General features: G+C 38.8%; 2 protein-coding genes across 4 annotated transcripts in view; both read left to right on the forward strand.

Annotated features, from left to right (window-relative positions):
- Positions 1-5,881, forward strand: part of LOC114478707 (disks large-associated protein 1-like) — a 68,747-nt gene extending 62,866 nt beyond the window's left edge. For 2 of the 3 annotated variants that reach the window (XM_028471869.1, XM_028471871.1), the window contains 4 exons: positions 27-159; positions 259-350; positions 2,223-2,375; positions 5,540-5,764. In XM_028471869.1, the coding sequence (XP_028327670.1) occupies positions 27-159; positions 259-350; positions 2,223-2,375; positions 5,540-5,764 (603 nt within the window). Of the gene's footprint in view, positions 1-26; positions 160-258; positions 351-2,222; positions 2,376-5,539 lie in introns of all 3 variants that reach the window. The other variant, XM_028471870.1, reaches the window with a different exon arrangement.
- Positions 5,882-21,213: 15,332 nt separating this feature from the next.
- Positions 21,214-22,211, forward strand: ptf1a (pancreas associated transcription factor 1a). The gene is made up of 2 exons (XM_028473445.1): positions 21,214-21,784; positions 22,006-22,211. The coding sequence occupies exons 1-2, from the start codon at positions 21,214-21,216 to the stop codon at positions 22,209-22,211; spliced, it is 777 nt and encodes a 258-aa protein (XP_028329246.1).
- Positions 22,212-24,268: the final 2,057 nt, after the last annotated feature.

The raw sequence follows: 24,268 nt of genomic DNA on the forward strand, positions 1-24,268 counted from the left end.
TTATAATCAGCTTGTATGAATCTCAGGTGGTGCAGCGATCCGTCTGTCCCAGAGACGGCCACTGGTTTCTAAAGCTGCTGCAGGCAGAGACAGACCGCATGGAGGGCTGGTGTCAACAGATGGCGCTCGACCAGCAGGAAAACGACCTTCCCGATGACAGTAAGAATAAACATTTGTGCCTGTGCCACCCAGCGGGTCCTCTTGGTGTTTTTAACTTCAGCCAATCCTGGGTAACAATACTTTGATCTCTACTCATAGTTGTGGGGAAGATGAGGAATGCTGTGGGAAGTGCTCAACATCTGATTGCACAGAAGTTTCAACAGTTCAGAGAACTGTGTGAAGAAAACCTGGTGAGTCTGTATCTGTCCCTGAAGGTCAGGAGGGGAATTGTTTAACCCAATGTTGGATTTTATTCTCCTATGATACTCTAAAAGTGTTTCACTGGTGTCATGTTCTTCAGCACAACCTCATTCAGAGCCAAAAAGTATTTCAGACTCACCCAAACTGTTCCCACAAAGCTGGGAGCATCTTGTGTATGGCGCATTTCATACACAAGGGAATTCAATATGCTTTACGTTAGGGCTGGGTATCACCTGGTACCTCACAATATAATACATCGCAATATTTTTGCCCACAATAACAATATTATCACGATACAACGGTTCTGTAAATTTATAAATATTAACTCCTCATCTATTATCTCATTGTACCGTGTATGTACTGCATTATTTCTGTGTATCATGTATATACTGTATATATATCTATACTGTATATATATATATATATATAGTTTTTGTTATGTATGTATGTATGTTGCAATACAAAAAAATTAAAATAAAAAAAAAATTGATATTTGAATCGATAACGTACCGCAAGATGAAACCTCACAATATACTGTCCTATTGATATTTTGGCACACCCCTACTTCACATGATCAAAAAGTTTAACAGAAAATCGTGTTAAGCCTTTAAAACTGGAGTAATGTGTTCTGACCTCTTTGTTCTGGTTAAGACCCGAGCTGCAGCGTTCTGAACCAGCTGTAGCTGTTTGATGCTCTTTTGGGGGATTCCTGTCAGAAGACCATTACAATAGTCCAGTCTGCTGGAGATAAAAGCATGGACCAGTTTCTCCTGATCTTTCTGAGTCATTAAACTTTTCACTCTGGAGATGTTCTTTAGGTGGTAGAAGGTAGTCTTTGTAATAGATTTGATCTGACTGATGAATGCAAGATCTGAGTCAATCAGAACACCAAGGTTTTTGACTTGGTCTTTAGCTTTTAGAAGATAGAGATTCTAGACAGCTGTCCTCTTTTCCTTGTTACCAAAGACAATCACCTCCATCTTGTCAGAGTTAAGTTGAAGGAGGTTTTCACTCATCCAGCAGTTTACTTTTTCTTAGCAGTCACACAACACCTCAATGGGAGCATAGTCATCTGGGTTCAGTGATAGATATAGTTCTGTGTCATCTGCATAGCTCTGATAATCAACCTTACAGTTATGTGGAATTTGTCCTAAAGGAAACGTATAAAGGCAAAACAGAAGGGGTCCAAGAACAGAGCCGTGAGGAACCCCACAGGTTGTTGTTTTGTCAGATTCAAAGTTTCCAATGCTGACAAAATAACTTTGCTCCTCCAAGTAGGATTTAAACCATTGCATTACTCTTCCATTTAGTCCAACCCATGTTTTCAGTCTGTGCAACAGAATTGTAAGGTCCACAGTGTTAAATGCAGCACTTAGATCCAATAGAATGAGAACAAATACTTTTCTTGAAACAGTGTTCAACCTTATGTCATTGATCACTTTGATCAGAGCTGTTTCAGTGCTGTGATGAGAACGAAAGCTTGACTGAAATTTATCAAATATTTTGTTGAATGTTAAGAATTGACTCAGTTGGTTGAAGACCACCTTCTCAGTGTTTACATTTACTGGAGCTAAAGCCTGAAAAGCACAGTGTATCAAATCTTCCTAATGTCTACCTACCTTTTCTCTCCATCCATCATGTATCTCTGCTATTAGGATTTGCTCCTTAAAATTATTTTGCAATATTTAATTCAAATTGTCCTTATTTATATGACTATTTTTTAGCACATGCTCTTTCATTGTTCATCAGCTCTGTGTTTCTGGTCTGGTTTTACGTTTTCAGGTGTTTATGGAGGCCCCACTGTCATACTTTGATATCTAAAACTTTCCCTTTGATCTGTTTGACTTGTCTGTGCTGCGCAGAACCCGAACGCCCATCCTCGTCCTGTAGCCTCCGATCTGGCTGCGTTCTGGGACATGCTTCAACTGTCCATTGAGAACATCAGCCTCAAGTTCGATGAGCTTCACCAACTCAGAGCCAACAACTGGAGAGTGCCGGATCCCCCGGAGAGAATGGTACACACACACACACACACACACACACACACACACACACACACACAGAGAAACAATGGTTTCCTTTCATTTTTAATTGGACTACGATTTCAGTGTGAATACATTTTCACAGCTGCTCGGAAGTATTTGAAATCACAGACTTCAGCTCATCTTTACAGTAGTCATCGGCCTCCTGCAGTTCTCATTAAAGCAGACACAGGTGGAAACAAACAACTGTTATCTAATAATGAAATATAAGGAGCAAAATCACTGCTTAAAATCAGATTTTAATACAACCTCACTACCCACTTTTTTTAGACTCAGTCTCTTGGTAAAACCCGGTTAAATTGTCTTTTTCCTTCAAAGCTTCTTCATTCTTGCTTTTTGGGGGATTTCCTCAGTTCCTACAAGGAGCTAAAAATGACAACTACAGATGTACAGAGGCAGAAAATCAGACAGCATGCTTTAGTTTGCACACTCCTGGTTAACCTTTCTGTTTGATGAATCAGAATACCTGAAGAAAACTTTCACTCAGGGTGAACATACAAAATACAGTCACGCAGGGAAACGGGAATTAAATCCTTGATCTTTAATCTGACAAGTAACTACACTCACATTACTTCCTCTCATGCTGCTGTTGCCTTTGTATCATTTTGCTGACATAAAAGCCTCCTCTTTGTATTGGTTTGTCATTTTAAGCCACATCTCATGCACTTCCCTGTAGTTTTCATTTAAAATCCACCTTTGCAGAATTAATGAGGACTTAAGAGTGATTATTTTATCACTTGAGATCAGATGCTCATCTGTGTGTCCGTGCACATTGATCTGCTGACCTCCCATTAAACTGGTGCTCCATGCATTGTTCCTGTCATAATGTTTACAAGGGTGCAGCAGTGTAATTCAGTATCTACAAACAGCACATAATTCTTTTCCAATTAGTTGATATTAGAAACAGACTGCTCTAGAAAGCCCGAGGAGGAGACGTTTGTCATGTTTCCAGTTAAACTTCTACATGTTAATGTAACTCGTGTTTGTACACCAAGTAATTCAACTTTAACAGAACAAGATTTATTCTTTAGGTCAGTGGTTCTCAAACCTTTTTGGCTCAAATACCCCCTTTTCTTATTTATGAATCTAAGTACCCCCTTTGTCCGACTACATTTTGCTTAGAAAAATACTTAAAAACAACTACAGGGTATAATAACGGAATGAACAAGTGATAACACATTTTAAAGAAGCTCATTTTGTAAATAAGTGGAAAGAAACAGTATTAAGTGCCCCATTTTGATATCAAGAATTTCAGGCAACCCCAAAGTTAGTTTTTGATCATTTTTTAGCTCAGATTTGAGAAAAACTGCTTTAGATGTCTGAAACATAGGAGCAGGTCTTTTATATGACTTACATTTTTATTTATGTTATTAATAATATTAATTGGAATATTATCATGTGAATAATATAATAAAAATAAACTGACTAAAAAAAATATGAAAAGGTGAAATATTGGATTCAAATAATTGTATATCATTAATATATATATATATATATATATATATATATATATATATATATATAGTAAAATTATATAAAACACAAAATTGCTTTTTGTTTACAGATTTTAATAGATTCACTCTCTCATTATGTTAAAAAGATCTAAATATTATTGGATGGTTGGTTGGAAAACATTAGTTCATAATTTTATTAAATGCATAAGGATGTGCGAGGATAAAATCAAGCTAAATATAATTTAAAATTAGAGTAAAACACGTGCAAACAGCTTACAGTGTTTGCTATTAATATTGCATAATAAACATAATATATACATATACTAGAGCAAGTTAAGTTTTTTGGGTGTATGGCGCCCTCTACTGATGAGCAGGTAGTGCTACAGTGTGTTAGTGTGTGTGTTTGGGATCAATGACTGCTGCAGCTTCTCCATTCGCTCTCATTGCTTTGTTTTCCTGTCTGTGTCTGTGTGTGTTTTTTTTTAGTGTTAACAGTGAAGGTGCTTCGCAAAACAGCCACGCAACATCAATCAACATCACTGCAATGCCAACAGCACCACAGGCCTGGACCCTGCAGGCCTTCGTGGATCCATCGTGTCTGTCTTTCCATCCTTTCACCCACGCTTTCCCTCCAAACCCTCCCCCCATTCCCCCTGCTGCCGCCTCTGTGTGTGGCTTTGTGTGTCGTAGCTGCAACTGAAGGCCAAATACTTTATCTGGAGATGAAGAACTTATTTTTAGATCCTGTAGCACATGAAAATTGTAGCAATAAATAGGACGGGTGCTCCGACCAGGGTTTGTGACCTGTTTTAGTCTGTCTCTTTAAGGGACAAAACGTGAGAGTGAGTAGTGTAGCGTGGCTTGTTTCGGAGCAGGAGTGTGAACAAACTACACAGTCTGGGTTAGGGTGGAAACTACCAAAACTATATTCTGATTCTATATTGTGTATGAGAACATATACGTAGTATCAAGCCCTACATCTGAGCTCATAAAACAACTTTAAGTGTAATTTATAAGTTTTAAATTAGCCCGCAAAGGTAGTAATACATGGTTGATACGGATTAGTGCTGGATTCAAGATATATTGAGTTTGATGTTTTGGCGATATAGAAAATTACAATATCGCCTATATCGTTTTTATTTTATAGCTTATTTTGTTTTAAAACACTTGTTTTAAGAGTTGCTGCTTTCCCTACTTCTCAGAACAGCATAAAAAGCACAGTGAGATGGATTTCTGAGTTCATCCTAACCCAGACCTTTCACTAAACAAGCCACACTACAGAACTCACTCACACGTGCTGTCCCTTAGAGGAGAAAAAGGCAAAAGTGGCACATATTGTGCAACTGTTTGTTAATAAATGTGCCTGTGTGGCATTTTGCATCAGCAAATTTAACCCTGAATTGTCTTTCTGGTCAGACTTTATTTGAATTTTCATTTTGAGAACAAATATGGAGATATGCGTTTTGGTCCATATCGCACAGCCCTAATACGAATCTTATCTTGTTTGATCGGAGCATCCTAATAATGACACAGGTGGCCATAATGTAATTAGCTGAAAAGTGAGTGTATATGTAGAAGCACACATGAACTAGGGATGGCCTCATAGCACACACACACACACACACGTTTGTTTGTGTATTCCCCTGAAATGTTCTTCCCTCCCCTGCCACCCTCTCCCACCAGGAGCGCCGCCTCCCACCTCCAGTGCCCCAGCGGCCCCCAAAGGGCCGCCCCCTGCACCCGCCCCTGGTCAGAGACCGTTCGCTGGAGAGCTCCGAGAGACAGCGGCACGACGCCCGCAAACGCCTGATGGCCGCCAAGAGGACGGCGTCTGTGAGACAGAACTCTGCCACCGAGAGCGCCGACAGCATCGAGATCTACATCCCTGAGGCTCAAACACGGCTATGAAAACGTGCACGCACACACACACACACACACACACACACACACACACACACACACACACACACACACACACACACACACACACACACACACACACACACACACACACACACACACAGAAATGTATGGTTGTCCACACCAGGATTTAAAATGTGACATGTTAATGCAGCGTTTCTGTCAAACATACACAGCAGAGGATTAATCCATCAGGGTTGAGATGGACAATCACAAGCATTTGTGAAGAAGTTAAGTCCTTAATCCCACAATACGAAGCCTTTTTTTTTATTTTTCATTAGTTTAAATAGTGTATAAATAACTTTCAGTTTTACTCATACACCCAAACACATTCAAACGGATTTAATTTTTTTCATAATATTTTTAGTTCTTAGTCTTCCTATCTTCATTTTTAATAGTCTGGTCTGGAGGTCACCAACCTCAACATTAAAAGAGTCATTTTAGCTCCGCCTACCAAAAAGCTGAAGACAAAGAGACGCAAAATAATCATTATTAACACATTCAATAATAATCATGATAACACATAGTGAGGAGTCGGGCCCAGCAATGCAGTAAACCACAGACAGGAGTCGTACATACAGTATACATCATTACCTATTTAACCATTATACAGTATATTGAACTAGGCAAGACCTGTATTCTTAAGGCGAATACGTATTTGGCAATTGAAAATCTGTAAAAATGTCAACCTGTATCTGCATTTGTTGACAAGTTATATAATGCAGGAAAAACAGAACACTGACCTTGACTGTAAATATGACCTTGAGTAAAGGTCAAGGTCACACACTGAATGTTGTTCAATGGTACCAGTCTGAGCACTGTGTCTCAATTTGTGGCCAAGTTGTAGGGAAAAAAAAAAAAAAAAAATATATATATATATATATATATATATATATTTTTGTTTTTTGCCTTGAGTGAAGGTCAAGGTCACACATTAAAAAATAATAAGAACTCCAACAATTACAATGTATTTGACAAATTTCAATTGCCAAATACAATTATTGCTATATAACCTACCCAAGTATACGTCTATTGCTGAGTGTTGTTTATTAGCCTGGTAGTTGTAAAAGCTGATCATTAATTACTGACGCCAGAAATAACAAAACAGCTTTAGCTTTCTTATTGTAACTGTGTTTCCATTACAGATTTTCGCAAAATAAAAGCGATATTTCTAAATGTCGACGAAGAATAATTGCGTTTTGAACGTGATTCCATTAAAGGTTGTTTTGGGCAGGAGCCTTGTAACTCCCGTGAAATCTCATCCCGCGAAACTTCCTTATAACACTCCACATTCCTGTTTCACGTCTAATGTGGCGGTAATAATTTTAAAGTATAATGCTAAGAAATGTCCCGGAGAGTTTTCTCGGAGAGAAGTGGTCATGTGACCTGGTACGTCACGTTCTGTGATGTGCGTTTGCAGAAAAAGTGTTTCCATGGCTCTTTTGCGACACATTAAAAAAATAAAATCTTGTTAGCGATATTTGAGTGTTTTTTTTAAATTCAGGTGTTTCCATCACCAGATTTTATTGCGCTATTTAGATTTTGCGCATTTCCAAGGGTAATGGAAACCCAGCTACTGTCATCATGTATGTCCTCAATTGTCCTCCCGTAGGCTGCTTTCACATCAGGATAGCAAAGAATCGAGAACAGCTGATGATGTTAACTGCTTGTGTTTGCGTTCACACTGCACTTTATGAATCTATCCAAACTGACTGGAAAACGCTATTCTGATGTTGTATCTCAGATCGTACAGTGAGGATATGCAGTGGAGCCTGATGTACGTGTGTGTTCCTGACAAAGCCATCGCTGTCTTCCACCTGCCAAACATGTTCAACATGGTCATTCCTCTGAGTTTCAACAAATATCCTCACATACACGGCTCCTCCTCATTGCTCCATGTCTGCATATGAGTCTTTTTTTTATTTATTTTTTTTACTTTAATCACTCTGCAGCCCTGCTATCTGTCAGTCCGCTCTATGTTAGAGGTTAGACATGTGCTGAATGTCTCTAAATTTAAATTTAAATTTAAAACAAGTCCCTCAGCATCAGAACTGGTTTAAAAGCTGTGGACTGATGGCCCTGCTATAGGTCATGAACTATCACTGGTAGAAACTAGATCAGGGTTTCTCCACCTCTCAGTTCAATTCCTTTGTGTGTAAATGGTTCAAACACACAAACGTCTTTGCGCGTATCAGCCTCTGGCGATGTGACTGACAGTTGTGGCGGCGTGTTCACGTTAGAGGTGATGGACAATCATACATGTGCACCTTGTGTCAAACATGTCACTGTTTACACGCACTAACACAGGAGAACTTACAGGGAACTCCTTCAGGTTAAACGGCTGTGTCGGCCCTGCAGGCTGCTGTAATATAAAGACAGTCTGTCTTTCTTTGCTTCTCGTGAAGGAGAAAATGCCATGATGACGATTTAACCTTCATCCTCCTCTCCGTCCTCACACTATACCGATGAGGTTAGAGTCCTTTTTTACAAACACATAGGTGTTTTTAGATTCTGGCTATCATTTAAAAATTAAGTTTGGTTTTTAGTCGCCTCTGAGCAGCTTCAATGATAAGTTCTGCACAGAAGAGGCAGACTGTGATGCTATTTGAGCCATTTGTGTCACTTTAAAAGCCATCAGGGGAATGCTAATTCATCTCCTATTTAAAAAGCAGCGCATAATTCATTATTTAAAAGGATTTGGATGTTTATATTGTCACGTTTCCTGACTTTCTGATTCAGAGCGCCTTTTTACGCGTTTGTTTATGATCAAAACATGAGACAATCACACCAGAAGCTGAAATAAAATATATTCAACAAAATAAAATTAAATCAATGAAGTCCACTTAACAAAATACAATTATAGAAATATCTGAATGTGGTTTTTAAAGTCTGATTATGATTAATAAATTACATCAACCAATAAAATCAAATAAATACAATCAGCAAAAATGAAAATGAAAAAATTCAAAATTAATTGAAATGAAGTAAATGTGAATTTTGTTTTTACAGCATATTGTAGTCTTATTTATCCTAAATAAATAAATTAAATTAACACTTAAAATACAACAGTCAAAATAATAAAATTAATAAAGTACAATAAAATGAATTAGTGACTAAAAGGTATTTGTGAGAATGCTATATGTACAAAACAAAATAAGATGTTTTAAATGTAATAAAGAATCATTTTTATAAATAAGGTTTTAAACATTGAGAAAATTCAGGAGATCTATGTTGTCTTATAGCTTTTTTGTAACTGTAATGCTTTTTTTTTTTTTTTTTTTTGCATTTACCATAAATCAAGTCCATTTATAATAATTATGAATTTTCTTTAATTTTCTGCCACTATCATGTCCTTTGATGTGAACAGGTTAGTGTTGAAGGTGTCACAGCTTCTCAACAGAGGTATAAATAGAGGCTGTGAGTATACATCCGTGCTCACCTGGAGGGCGTAATTTCATTTTTAATCCATCCCTACTCACATCAAAGGACGCATGCTGTCGTCATGGCAGCGGAACAAAACTCCTGTGACATCTCCAAAGGCAACTGGGAGTGTTTGTTCTCAGCAGAGGTATAAATAGAGGCCGTGAACATGTCTTATGTGCTTTTCCACTAGGGGGCGTCAGAGGGAACCTGGCACAGCAAGTTTCACAAAAACCTTAGTGTTCCTCTTACAAAAGCATTGATCATCATCAGCTGCTCATTATTATCACATATCATTCTTTGCGAATGATGCCCGTCTGTAATATTCTGGATTCTCTCAGGTTCACTATTTTTTTCAATTATTTTTTTGTTTATAAAATTGACAATAGAAACATTTTTAGCCTTTGCTAGTTTGGTTCAGTCACACGTTAAGAATCACTGCCTTAAACCAACAGTCGAGTGACATTTCCCCTATAGTGACAATCGGGGGTCACAGGTGTGAGTGGGTGACGGAGAGGACGATGGAGGGGTTTCTTATTTCCTCTGTATGTGAAGAGTAGTAGTGTTTGAGTTCAAACTCTGATTACCTCTGTGATTTTACTCTGACCACAGCCATAGTTCATGTGAAACGGGAACGGGCCGTAACACCCACAGAGGTGTGTGTGTGTGTGTGTGTGTGTGTGTGTGTGTGTGTGTGTGTGTGTGTGTGTGTGTGTGTGAGAGAAACAGCAGGAGCATATGATAATCTGTCCCTCTATTGGTTTCTGCTTCCGAATCTCAAACATTGACCGATGACGTTGTTATATTTCTACTTGTTTGTTTTTTCTCTCAACACATCTTTATGTGTGTGACTGCACTGTTATTTAAAATAATGTACCTTAAATCGTTTGAAATAATGTATTATTATAATAGTCATCAAATAAATAAGTACATTGTCTCATTTATGTTTTAAGAATCATTTAATTATACATTAATGTTAGAAAACACCTAAGTTCAATCTGTTGCCTTAAATTAAACTAGTTGTCATTGTATTATTTTTTAAATAATTACTTTTTTTCCTTTATCTAATTAAATTCAATATGTATTTATATATTTATCTATTATAGTTTTTATTAAACTCTAAATCTCTATAATTCACTTTTATTGACTGTGTTATTGGTGGATTACATCAGATGGTAAACTGTAAAACAAACTTTTCACCTATTTGATGAGAAACGTCGGCTTTAGATTTTCCTTCCTCAGCTGTGTTGTTTTTTTTTTTTTTACTTTCAATCTCTCTTTTGTCCTTATATGACAGTTTCTGAACATATTTGGAACATTTTTCTTTATTTCCATCCCCTCCTTTTTTATAACTTACTGTGTTTTTAGAAGTTGTCCGCAGGCCAGAGCCCAAACTTTAATCTGTCAGTAATAACTTTGTAATAACTTGTTTGATTTCCACGTCTAGATTATGTTATTTTTACAGTAGCTGCTGGTTTGTGCTCATGGCTTGGACATGTTTCTATGTTCTATTGTAGATTTCTAAAGGGGGCCTTCCTGTATTTAACACAAGCCAGATGTGTCAAACCCAGGGCTCACAAGAACATTCAATCACCAAGGGCCAGTTGTTCAAAACATTTAATCTGGATCAAAATTATCCAGGTTTGGAAATGTTATTTTTGTGCTACCCAGGATCAGGAATTCTGTCTTACTTTTATGCCAGTTTTTCAAAGCAACATTGGATTTGATCAACCTGATCCGGATACACAGTTTTCAAGATTACCAAATCCGGATTACCAGTGCTCTAAATGGGACAACGGCTACAACAACGTAAACATCCACTTCCATTCATAATTTATTCTATGACCCCTCATCTGAGCCACAAAAAATACAAAACAAATATACATTAACAAATACATTGTGGATATTTTGAAAACATCTTAAATAAAAAGGCTAAATGTCCAATAGTTACAAAATAAGTAATGTTCATTGTTCTTCCTCATCTGAGGAGGAGAGACCAGGAGGAGATGGTGTTTATGATGCACCTGAGCCTGTTGAAGAACCAGACCAACCTCTGGCGTTCTGTCAGAATGAGGCACTGACTGGACATGTAGTCAGGGATGCAATTGTTAGACATGATTTTTAATAAATCACGATGTAAATGCACTCTGGGCAATCCAGGTCCTCAAGGGCCGCTGTCCTGCAAGATTTCACTTTCTCTCTGCTCCTTCAGCTTTTTACAGAGCTGATGAACAGAACAATCATCATAAACTGCTAGTGTGTGGCCCCTGAAGTAAAATAGAAATCTCTGACGACTGAAGCAACTGTAGACCTTTGAACATCCAGTGACACACATTATCCTCGATTATTGCAAGTTCAAATAAAGACATTTTTTTTACTGTTGCATCTGAGAACATCAGGGATACAAAACACAGACAGACACTGAGTAGTGAGTGATTGGGTTTTAGAGGAAGCCAGGAAGGTCGCCTTTACCGTGACCATACACATGTCCAACCTGTGAGCTTTAACCAGGATGAAAGGTGGTTACTGTGACACAGCTGATGCTCAGAAATCAAACTAATGTGCCACCAATGCGTATACTGCCAAATTCTGCCTTATTTTGTTTTAAAACTGTGAAAAAGAAAGACCTAAAAGCTGCATTTGTATTTATCCTAAAACTCTAAAGAGGCATGAAAACGGGAAGCCAGTAAGGGGACAGATGATGTTTTTTTTTCTGTGTGTATCTGATAAATCTGTGTTTACGGTGCTGTTGGATAAAAGTGAAGCGTGGCTGTGAAGCAGAAAAGTCAAAAGCAGGTCAATGTTATAATGAAGCAGCCAATGGGCCTATATTACAAAGCTGGATAAATATATCTATCCGTTAGAGGGCTTCACTTCATTCAAACATTCTGCATCACAGAGCAGCTGTACTGCGAAGCAGGTTATAAATATGTTCACTTAAGCAGGTGATTTCAACCTGAATGCGTACCGAAGATTAAAGGGTTGGAGATTACAGCGTCTGACTAATCAAAAACACGGAGAAAACGTGCAGAGCACCTTTCTCACCATGAGGAATAATTCTTTAAAAAAATATGAAGAATTAAAATCCACAATTCAGACCAAAAACAATACCGTTGCTGCAGCAAAAGCAGGGAGACAGGAATGCAGGCAGAGACTTGATGACTGTTAATGCGTAAATGTATGAGATTATAGAATATGAATTAATCAGAGAATGAACGGACACTGATCAGCTTGACTCTACTTCACGTATTTCTATTCATGTATACGCCTCATTTTGGGTGCAGTCTGTGGCTCTGATAGAGCATTCATACACCTCAGCCGACATCATAAAGTGGACATTTTTTGTATTTTATAGAGCCTGCTTTATGTTACAGGACTGAGGCTCATGGGTCAGAGACACGCAGGTTTTATCAGCTGGCAAATGATGGAGCGTCCATCAGATAAAGATCTATATCTTTCCTACACAATGTACGTCATCCAGTAAATGAAAGGACTGCATCAATCCATTATTTCTCTCCTGTCAGCTGTCGGATCAGATCCACGGAGCAACATGTACAGAGAATAACCCAGTCTATTCTTCGGCAGGTCACTGATAGGTCGGGAGGCGGAGCTTTTATACACGCTCACATCTTATCCAAGCACTTAAAGCTGATATCCGGAGTTTCTGAGAAACGTCTCGATCAGGGGCGAACCAAGAAAAAAAATCAATGGGGTGGCAAGAGGGGGGCAGGAATTTTTTAGAGGTGGCAACATATAGCAGACGTACATAAAGCATATTGAATTATAGGCCTGGGTGATACAGTATATGCGATATATCGCAATTTTTTTCACGCGATAATCAATAAATCGCAGGAAAATTAATCCACGATACATGACAATAACTGTCACTGAAGAAATTCTGAATGTATCTACTGTACTGAATCAATTTCACATGAATAACAGCCACGTGTATACTGCACAGTGGCTCTTAACACACACTGACCACAACTAGTCACATGTCCTTGTGCTACGTTTCAGTCTTTAAGGGAAGACTCATACAAAATATTGCTTCATCAAAATATTGTTTATGTTTGCGTAAATTAACACACTGAAACGAGCAAAACCTGTGCACTCACCGATGTCTGAAGGCAGTGGGACGTCAGTCACGGAGGGAGGGGAGGGGCTGTTACTCCGTTTTGGAACGACTTTTTTTTTTTTCTTTTTGGAGTGATAGAAATGTGTGCTCACAGCAAATGCGTAAGTGTTGACAGCTATGTTTTTACCTCTTTCCTCTCGTGCGCCAATGTAAACAACGCATTTACGTGCCGCTCTCGCGATACTTCCACATCTTCTTCGTTGGTGTTTTTGAACGTTGGCTTCGCAGGCAGGAAGCGGAAGCGGGGCATTACCGGTCGGTGGACCGCGGCCGCATAGTTCCATGCGCGGGGGAGCAAATTAGGTGGCAAGGCTTCTTCTTCTTCTAATGGTTTCTGGCAGGCTGTACACTAAAAGAAGCGTAATGCTGCCCTCTTCTGTTCAATAGAATCACTCCACATTAGATTCTCAGATAGAGGGGTGGCAAGGCTTTGTTGTCGGGTGACATTTGCCACCCTGGTAGATCCGCCCCTGGTCTCGATGTCCCGCCCTAAACAGCCTCACTTCCTCCTCCCACTGCCTCTCCCAATTTACCATAAGCCACGCCTCTACTTTTCTGCACGTGCATCGCGGAACATAACAAGGTCACATTGATATAGGTCTATGGGTCAGGTAAGAGCCAAAATCATATTTACGTGTTTGCTGTTGTGACGCACGGCCTTGTTTCACAGTTCCTCATTCGGTTTGATTGACAGTCTCAAAAACAGGAAGTTGGAGCCTATTGGCTGAGCAATCATGGCGCTCGTTTCCATTTGTATAGGGGTCTCCAGGATGAAGGAGGGACTTATATACATGAATGTAAATGAATGACCACTGGCAGTAGACCATAGTAAAAGAATAGTTAGGTATTTTTTCGCATTTCAAAAGAATGATACCTAAACAAAGATTTCTCAGAAACGCCAGCTATCAACTTTAACCTGGTCCCGACCAGGTTAACCGTTCAGCCTAAGTTACCATGGTGATTTACTCCGCGTCGTAGTACAGCACACACAGAATAAATCCTTGAAGTTAGCGCGGTAAGAGGAAATCCAGCTTCGTAGTACAGGCCCAAAATGGAAACAATAGATGACTTCAAGCTGCTTAACCACATAACTTTTTTTTAAACGTAGCTGAAATTCATCCAAAAGTTGTTCTCATCCCCTATGCTAGTGCAACCCCCAAAAACTCAACCAAAGTGACATTTCTTGTTTTTAACCAAACAATATATTGATATTTTGGCTACCACAGAATACACAATACAGAAAGCATGACAAAAATGATATGAAGAGAACCACTGTCTTGTTTGGTAAAGAAACACAAGAAATCACCGGAAGTAAACGTTTCCAAAGTTCAAGTCACATGACCGTTTGACAACAAACCCATTGGTGTTGGTGGAGTCAATGATAGACTTTTGAGCAACAATTTCTACCTTGGACATTTGTTTGTGAATAAATTCCTACCAGAGAACAACATTTAGATATTATACACCTACATGTTAAAAATGTGAGTGATGTGCTTATGCAGCTTTATAAGCAGTTCAGAGGTTTAGCAAATCGCACACTAACAGTAATGTACCACCAGAGGGCGCACTTTCCCTGCAACTAGCATGTAAACGTGAAAGGTGATTTAAAAACTGCGTATATAAAACACATTTATCATTAGATTGTCCCAAAAAAATACGTTCTTTATGTTATTTATATTTCAATATTTCTATGACAATGTCATGCATTTTATTAGTTGTTATTTTACTTATTTATGTATTTATTATTGAGTTTATTTGTACACTGATATGTAATGTACAATGCGTTCATTACATTTTGTTTTTGTTTTACAGAGTACAATTTGTCACTTTAGCATCAAATTTTAAAAAAATAAATTGATGAAGGAACAACTTTAAATGACACATAAAGTGGAAAAGAAATGATGTAAAGAATGACTTATTATTATTATTTGCATTTTTTTTTATTTTTTTGTTCTTATTAAGGATTATTATTACTTCCATATTGGCTGCATTAAACGATACTGTGTGTGTGTGTGTGTGTGTGTGTGTGTGTGTGTGTGTGTGTGTGTGTGTGTGTGTGTGTGTGTGTGTGTGTGTGTGTGTGTGTCCAAAGTGCTTCCGGAGTCCTGTGTGTCCTCTTGGGTTCGGCCTCCTCGGCTCATTCTTCTGTTGTACATTCTCTCTCTCTCTCTCTCTCTCTCTCTCTCTCTCTCTCTCTCTGCGTTTGTACAGTACTGTTTCACGGCGCATGCACACACAGTAATAATACTATGATGATTATGAATCTGTATCTGAGTTGGAGAACATGTCTTTTCAGTTCTGTGCCTATTTATCCACTGATTTTATAGACTGTCTAATTGAACAAGTCCATGAATATAATAAAGAGTACTTTAACTTCTCTCTCAGGGCTCTGCGTGGGTTTACATGTCCATTTGACGTAATGAGAGATTCTCAAGAAATGTTCATATTTGCACATTTGATATATTGTTTCTCATGTGAACTACAGTATATATACAATATATATAGGATAAATAGGATTTTTCATTTTGATGAGTTTTCAACAGAAATCCAGAGGAATTCTGTTTTAATCTAAATGTGTCCAGGCCAATATACTGTATTATACTGTTTTTATCATCTCTTAAAATAATCTCTTTTATGTTTTAATATTTTTTTAGATAGCCTATACAATTTGTGTAAAATATGATGCATGCCAGGCCTGAAATGTCTAGTAATTACATATATACATGTATAGTGCTCATTTTATCACCTCGAGCTCAGACATGGCCTCATGCTGCCCACAGTCTAATTTTGTGTGGCACCCAAAGTAAACAAAGAAATTGATTAAAAGAAACACACACACACACACACACACACACACACACACACACACACACACACACACACACACACACACACACACACACACACACACACACACACACACACACACGTACACAACTATAAAACCCAAAAATAACAGAGAAATTTATAAAATGACAACAAAAATACACTAAATGACAGAAAAATTACACAAAAATGCACAAAAGAAGAACAAACATACACAAAAATCTCAAATAAGAATTCTAAAATGTGAGCAGAAACACACCAAATTTGCACAAGACGACAAAAAATACACAAAAATAACAGAGAAATGTATGAACTGACAAGAAAAATACACTATATATATATATATATATATATATATATATATATATATATATATATACATATCATGTATATATATGTAATATGACTAATATGTATATATATATATATATATATATATATATATATATATAACAAAAATCCCAACAATCTAATACTAAAGCCTTTTTAAAAACCATATCAAATGTAACTTTTCTTATTTCCTCGTCATTAAGACGTTTTGAAGGAGACCAAGTTACTGCCCTCTAGTGGCAGAAGTGAGATAAAACAGCAAAATGAAACACCACTTCCCTTGAACATGTAAATACAGTATTAATTATTGTTCCTGAGTCCCATGTCCTGCAGTAGAGCATCTCTGTGACTCAGATGATGAATCTAATCAAGTAGTTAAAGGAGAGTTCAGTAAATCCTTTTCATTTGTTTCAGCAGATGGACGGTCAGTGATTACAGGGATTACCACAGAGCCACTGAGGATTAGCTGCAGCTCTAATCCCACACATTTGTTCACTTTCTGCATTTCCTTTTTTTCCATTACCATCCGACCTCCAAAAACACCCCCACCCCCACCCCCCCACCCCTAAAAAAAACCCACTGATAAAACACCCCTGATCTCCAAAAAAGCCATAACCTCTACAACACTTCAGAACTTCAAACTCTCCAAGAAAACCTTCCAAAACACCCACAAGAAACTCTTAAATTACACCCCCTCCCCCTCCTCCCAAAAATAGCCTTGATCAACACCTTTAAATTCTCCAAAACACCAAAAAATCCTTATAAATATCATTACATCCAAAATAACCCCCTAAACCAACAAACCCCCAAAAAACCTCTAACTCCAACTGAATCACGCAGTGTGTGGAGTACAAATACTTATCAGTATATTTACATTCATTGATTTTTACTTGTAACGTAATTTAAACTTAACTATAGCAGTAACATGCAAAGCAACTGATGCTATATGTTGCCAGGTTGTTGTGCCCGACGTTTAGGAGACCTTATTCGGAGTTTCAAAGGTTTTTGGTGTCACTATGTTTTTTTTATTTTTTTTTTATTTTCATTTATCATCAACGGAGCAACACAAATTATTAAAGCGGAAGAAAATTATTTTTAACTTTTAATAACTTGTAACCACTTTTTTGAATGTGATCTCTTCTTATTTTTACTTCTTTAAAAACAGTGGATGAGTAGTAGCTTAAACTTTCACTACAGCACATCTTAACATGACTAATATGTATATATATATATATATATATATATATATATATATATATATATATATATATATATATATATATATATATAGTTGTTGTTGTTAATGCAAAGATTATTCAACTTATTTTGATATATCTAATTACAAATTTGCGAATCTTTTTCTCCATATCGTAACAATTGTCATTTTATCTTAACTTATTTTATCAACCTAATCTGTACAGTTTGTGGTAGCTAACATAATTATAACTAAACTCTTTGTCCTCTCTTCTTTTGATTAATGATCAGAATGATTATTATTACTCTGTGACATGAATCTTACATGTTTCCATGTGATCAAAGTTGTCTTGATTTATATATTCAGTCACTTTTCTATTACCCCACCAGTACGTCGTGTAGTGCGCGTGCGTGTGCGTGTCAAAGACTCTGTGTTTGTGCACACGCACCTGCGACCCCAGTGCATGCACCGGGTCCTGCTGCAGACCGAGCCCGAGCATGGGAACCTCAACACTTGCTGCACTCGCGCAGCCCGGCTCGCTCACAATGAGGCGGCGTGCAGCGCGGTCACGGCGCGTTAAAAAGCCGCCCGGTTGGAAGCATCATCTGGTTTAGCAGCGAAATAAGGGTAACTGATGAGGCAGGGGGGCCACTTTTTACATGCAAAAGCTGTTTGCGCACATGTTTTGGAGAAGGACTGCGCAATAGGTGGTGCGTAAAAGTCTGAGACATGAGAAGAGTCGTAAATGTGTTTTATATCTGCTCTAACGGTTCCTTTGCATCATTTGAAGTCTAATTAATCTATTCATTTGTAAGTGATATAGGATCCAATATTTGTTCAGTTTTATTTGTATTTTTTATTTTTTTTGGTGAATGACTGCGCAAAAGGGCTGCGTAAAAGTGAAAAATGACAAGCGTGAGAAGAGTGATTCATCTACATTTTATCTGCTATTTTGTTTTGTTTTTTGTTAATTATTTGTGGTATATTACATTATTAAAGCTCAACGTGCAGCTACATAAAGTCAACCTATATGGAAGTTACCATGTTTTTTTAAGGACTGTTCGAAAGTACGTGCGTATGGGATGAGGAAAAAGAAGCTTGTTTTAATGGGTTTTTGTACATTGTATACTTAAAATATTTTACGTGCTCTTGAATTTACGCAATTTCACATCAAAGTCTTAAATAAATCTTATACAGCCCTGTTATCTGTTGTCACCTGAGGTTCCGTAAATATCTATAAGAAAATCTGATTGTATGCGTTGGATCTGGTTAAAAAAAAAAAAAAAAATTCAATTCAGTTAAATTCAATTCAATTTTTTAAAAAAGTGTTGACTAATGACTGCGCAAAAATCCGTGCGTAAAAGGAGAAAATTGGGGAAGTGAGATGGTTGTTTGTGCTATTGTGTTTATATATTTTTATACTATTTATCTGTTTCCAAACAACCCCCCTCACGTTGCTGCTTTGATTCTGTCCGTGTGTTTCTTTAAACCCTTTGTGTTTGCTCTAAAACACTTGTGCGCGCGCGTGTGTGTGTGCGTGTGTGTGTGTGCGTGTGTGTGTGTGTGCGTGTGTAAAAGTGCGGAACAATCAAGGATTGATTGATTGAGAACAAGTGCCCTCTGTGCAGCAGAAAGCAACACATTAAACATCTTGTTTGCTCGGTGATCCGCGGCTTGGTGACCTGCAGGTAGAGGCTCCCTGCGGGGTCGGACCCGCACCTGCTGCGCGCTGCAGCGCTTTGAGCATGTCCACCGCGCACAGACTGTCTGTCAGCTACAGCTTCATTGTCGCGCACACAAGCCTCGTTTATACCGAGACGTGTAGCGTTGGGACGCAAGTGGCCGTCTTCCCACGGCCGCTCCGCTGGAACACGCACGTACACGCACGCAGCCTGATGTCCCCCTGCAGAACAAAGTGAGCACTTCTGCTGAATGGCTGAATAGATGCGTGCTTAAATGCCGGTGGCCAGTCTCCTGTCGGTTTTACCGGGTGCGTTAATTTGTCGTATGAAGTGTCATTGAGTCGCGCGCCCCGCGGCCCTCCGCTGGGCTTTTGTTTACCGATCACTTCTCCCAGTTTAAAGTGCACTGCTGGCACAAGTGCTGGAGTAATCTTTCAACTGGTGCACGTATTTATGTGCACTCTACTGCTGCTTATCACTGCCTATTATGGATGACCGGCCGACATGATATACAGAGATCAGCCACTATTACTTTTCCTATAAGCGCCAAATAATACACTTCAATAAATGTAGCTATAAATATAATAAAAAAAAAAAAACAAAAAAAAAAACCTAATGGCTGTAAAATAAACATGTTTTTTTTTTTGCTCAGAAAATGAAAATGAATAAATAAACACATTGACTTGTGCATATAGCCTAAATATGTAATTATAGGACATTTTATTGATATGTAGTGATTAATAACATTGTACTCTTTCCAAACGAATTGTTCACTCATTAAATTATTACATTTATTGCAGGGTTAATGCTGCACATTTATCAATATGTCAGATCAGTGATTTTTGCTGTTTTATTTCATCTAAAGTTGCATTTATTATGAATTGAAAGGTGTGGAATTTGATAGGCTTAAGCTAAATGTATTGTGCGGCTGTTATTTAAGTTGCAGATGAAGGTTAGAGTTTATGTTGATTTTTGGTATTGATTGTGTTTTTCATCAAATAAAGTTGTTTTCCAGATATAAAATGTAATTTAAAATGCAATGGGCATCACATTTTATAGGTTTAATGTCCATGCGCAGTAATGTGATATGTCATAAATTATTTTAAAAATATATGTTTTTAGGGTTTTTCCCCCACAAGTTCAAGTCAAGTTCATATAACTAAATATAGAAGCTGATAATCTTAAAACTGTAAAATATCAATTATTGTCTCGGTGCTTGGATTACCAGACGTCTCACCTTAATACCAGTTAACATAATGCGTAATGAGCCGGATGATGTTGTTGGACACTTTTTTGTTTTATTTTTTATTTTTTTATTGGTAATTTGTTTTCATTATATTTAAAATAAATAAATAAATAAAAAACCATAAACATAACATGAAGGCTTTACCTTTCTGTACTACAGCAGGGCCAGCCAAATTAAGTGTCGAGCACCGTCTTATTTAGATTTTCCAGTGTTAATGCATACTTTTTCAAATCTCACTTATTGAGCCTCTTTTTCCTCATACACATGTGAATCACAGCAGGGTGAGTTTAATGTCTGGTGGACACTTTCTTTCAAGTTTTAATTGATGGATAATATTTCAAGACACTCAAACCCTTAATTTCCACTTTTTACGCACGGTTTTTACGCTGCAGGGCGCTCCGGGTGTCAGAGCACAGTTGAGATGTCAGCTCCGCTTGTGGGCGGGACTTCGTGCTCCACCACAATAAGGCGCGCCTGGCGGACAGAGCTCTGATTGGTTGGCCCTCCTGGCAAACGGCACGCGACTATGGATGTCGCTATATATGCACCTCGCGTGGCCTCTCAGCTAAACCAAGTGTTGAACCTCAAAGCCACGTGATGAACATGGAAACCGTGTTGGATCCGTTCTCCGCACTGGACTCTCTCTCCTCCCCTCCGTACTTTGACGAGGACGGCTTTTTCACCGACCACTCCTCCGGGGACGGACACTTGGACGCGGAGGACTTCTTGGACGATGACGCGGACTTCCTCAGCCGGCACTTCCAGGACTTTTACAGCAAAGACGCAGACTATGACACCGGAAACTTGTCCTTCTCCTCGTCCTCGTCGTTCTTGTCGTACGGCTGCGCGGACGGCACCGACATGTCCCCTCAGCGGGGGCTGAAGCGCAGGCGGAGGATGCGCTCTGAGCCGGAGATGCAGCAGCTGCGTCAGGCGGCCAACGTGAGGGAGCGCCGGAGGATGCAGTCCATCAATGACGCTTTCGAGGGGTTGCGCTCGCACATCCCGACCCTTCCCTACGAGAAGCGGCTCTCCAAGGTGGACACGCTGCGGCTCGCCATCGGTTACATCAACTTCCTAGCTGAGCTCGTCCAGTCCGACCTACCCATCAGGAACTCTGGCAGCGAGACGCACGCGCAGCCCAAGAAGGTCATCATCTGCCACCGGGGGACGAGTAAGTACATCAGCACGACCTGAACAATAATAACGATATTTATTAGAAAAATAATAGTAATTAATAACATTCATATACATAATAATAACATATGCACCATTTTCATTGCACACTGCATTCTGCACAACACACATCTTGTATAATAATAATAATAATAATAATAATAATAATAATAATAATAATAATAATAATAATAATAATGTCTTATTCTCTGCTTGCAGGATCTCCGTCCCCCAGTGACCCTGACTATGGTCTGCCCCCCCTGGCCGGTCACTCTCTGTCCTGGTCTGATGAGAAACAGCTCCGTGAGCAAAACACCATCCGCACAGCAAAGGTCTGGACCCCGGAGGACCCCCGAAAACTGCACAGTAAAAGCGGGCTGAATGACATTGAAAACGAGCCTCCGCTCGGGCTCATGGTGGCCTAGAAACACGCACCGTGATGGACTCTGACACGCACGCAGCGGGTCGTGGATGTTTAACACTTCGGGATGTTCTGAGCACTGTGTGTGAGCTCATCCCTCAGGTTTATATGGAGTCACTGTTGTCTGTGGTTTTATCATGTTGATAATTTTATTTTTGTAATTCAAACAAGTTGCAATCATTTATTTATTTTTTTTTTACACTGATGATGATGATAATATATGTTTAATTTAAATACAATACAAGGAGAGGCTTTTACACTGTGTCAAGTGATTTATATTTATAATAAAATAAAAACTCTACGTTTTAAAGCGCCGTCTTTGTTGTCCTTTAATAATAAAATATGTATTTATGAAAATGACAGCTTCATGAACTCATTGGATGCGCTCTGAGGCAATTAGAATAAACTAAAATCAACCCCCATGGATCCAAAAGGAAAGAGTTAACACGGTTAACCACGACCCAAAATTGTACCATAAATATGCAAATGAGATGTTAATGAGAGGTCGGTGGGCAGCCAGGACAGCTGAAGGTATCTAATGCGCACACAGGCGTGCAGCAGTGCGGTGGGAGGGCTGTTGAATGATGCCAGGTGCTGCAGAGAGACATTTTCCCGGGGTGGAGGCATCCGTCCAACATGTGTCTGAATGCATCCCCGTGCTGCTGCTGCACAACTGTAGCACACATTGCTGCTCCAGAACCCCCTGCAGGAACCGGAAGTGGGTCAGCTCAGCACGACCATGTTCAATGACCACATCTCACACAGTTATATTACAGATATTACTCGAAGCATTTTGTTGCAATTTCAGGTTGTGCATTATGTTAAATATGATTTTTCCTCACATGGGCTCACTTGTGTATATGCTTAATTAAACGATGCCACATGGCTTCTGTTCTTTATTTATTTTGTTTTTCTCCTCTCATATTTGTTTCTGCTAACGACTGAATTATCTTTGCATGTTTGGTTTATTGGAGTCCCTGAGGTTACAGTGAATTGCTGTCTGTATGTTTATTTACAGTGACAGACTGACGTCCTGTCCAGGGTGTGCCCTGCTTTTTGCCTGATGTAAACTGTATATACAAAGAAAGACAGTGCAGGAATAAGACAGTAAATAGAATTAAAAAATGAATGCATTGTGACATGCACTTCCCACTAGTCAAAATAATCAGTCATAAACATTTTCCTTAATGATAAATATATCAGCTGTACATTTTACTTCGTGCAAAATCCTGCAGGGAGAGTAGAAGCCTGCATGACGGGCCTAATTTGGCCCGCCGCCCTTGGGTTTGACACACCTAAACCAGGTCTTTAAAGCTTTTATACGATCATCAGCTTATTTGGCACCCCACTTATTGTACCCCTCCTCTATTCCTCTCTACTGTTGTCCGCTTCTCTTTACCAGCGCGACAGGGGCATGTAATCCCATTACAGCCATTAGAAAGTCAAAACAGCTCCGTGTCTTTGGCAGGATCCCCGGTTCCTCTGTGAGTGCGGAGCAGCTTTGTGGTTTCCCCGCACCTCCACGCCTTAATGCGGACACTCCTTTGGTGTGGTCGCAGCCAAGCGGAAGCGACAGGCTGAAATATCCTCGGCTATCTTGTCACTCCAGCTCGGAGACTTGGCACGGCTTAAAAGAGCGACAGTGACAGAGTTTTATTTCCATTCGTCCTCAAAGGCCGCAGAGTGCATGCATGGGCCACCGACACGCTGCACAGGACTCAGTGAGCAAGGCATGCATCGTGGGAATTAGCTCTACAGCCTGGAAAAAAACACGTGCTTTCAATATTTGTTTGTCCTTAAAGGCTTCAGAACCAAGTTTTCTTCACCTTTGAGTAAATATTGCATGAAATGTTAGTCAAATAACATAAATATGATTTTACAGTGTTGGTTTTATTTGTAACATAATAATTTAATCATTCAGTTCCTTGGCATTTGTACTTTGTTGGGTTTTTTTTCCTCTGTTTTGTCAGTTTTTTTTCCTAATGTAGCCTATGTTTGACCTACAGCTCTACATCTTTGATATGAATTAATATTTATTTTTGTTTCTACTTTCTGCTCTTG

The sequence above is a fragment of the Gouania willdenowi genome, chromosome 17 (genome assembly GCF_900634775.1).
Source record: "Gouania willdenowi chromosome 17, fGouWil2.1, whole genome shotgun sequence".
Lineage (NCBI taxonomy): Eukaryota > Metazoa > Chordata > Actinopteri > Blenniiformes > Gobiesocidae > Gouania > Gouania willdenowi.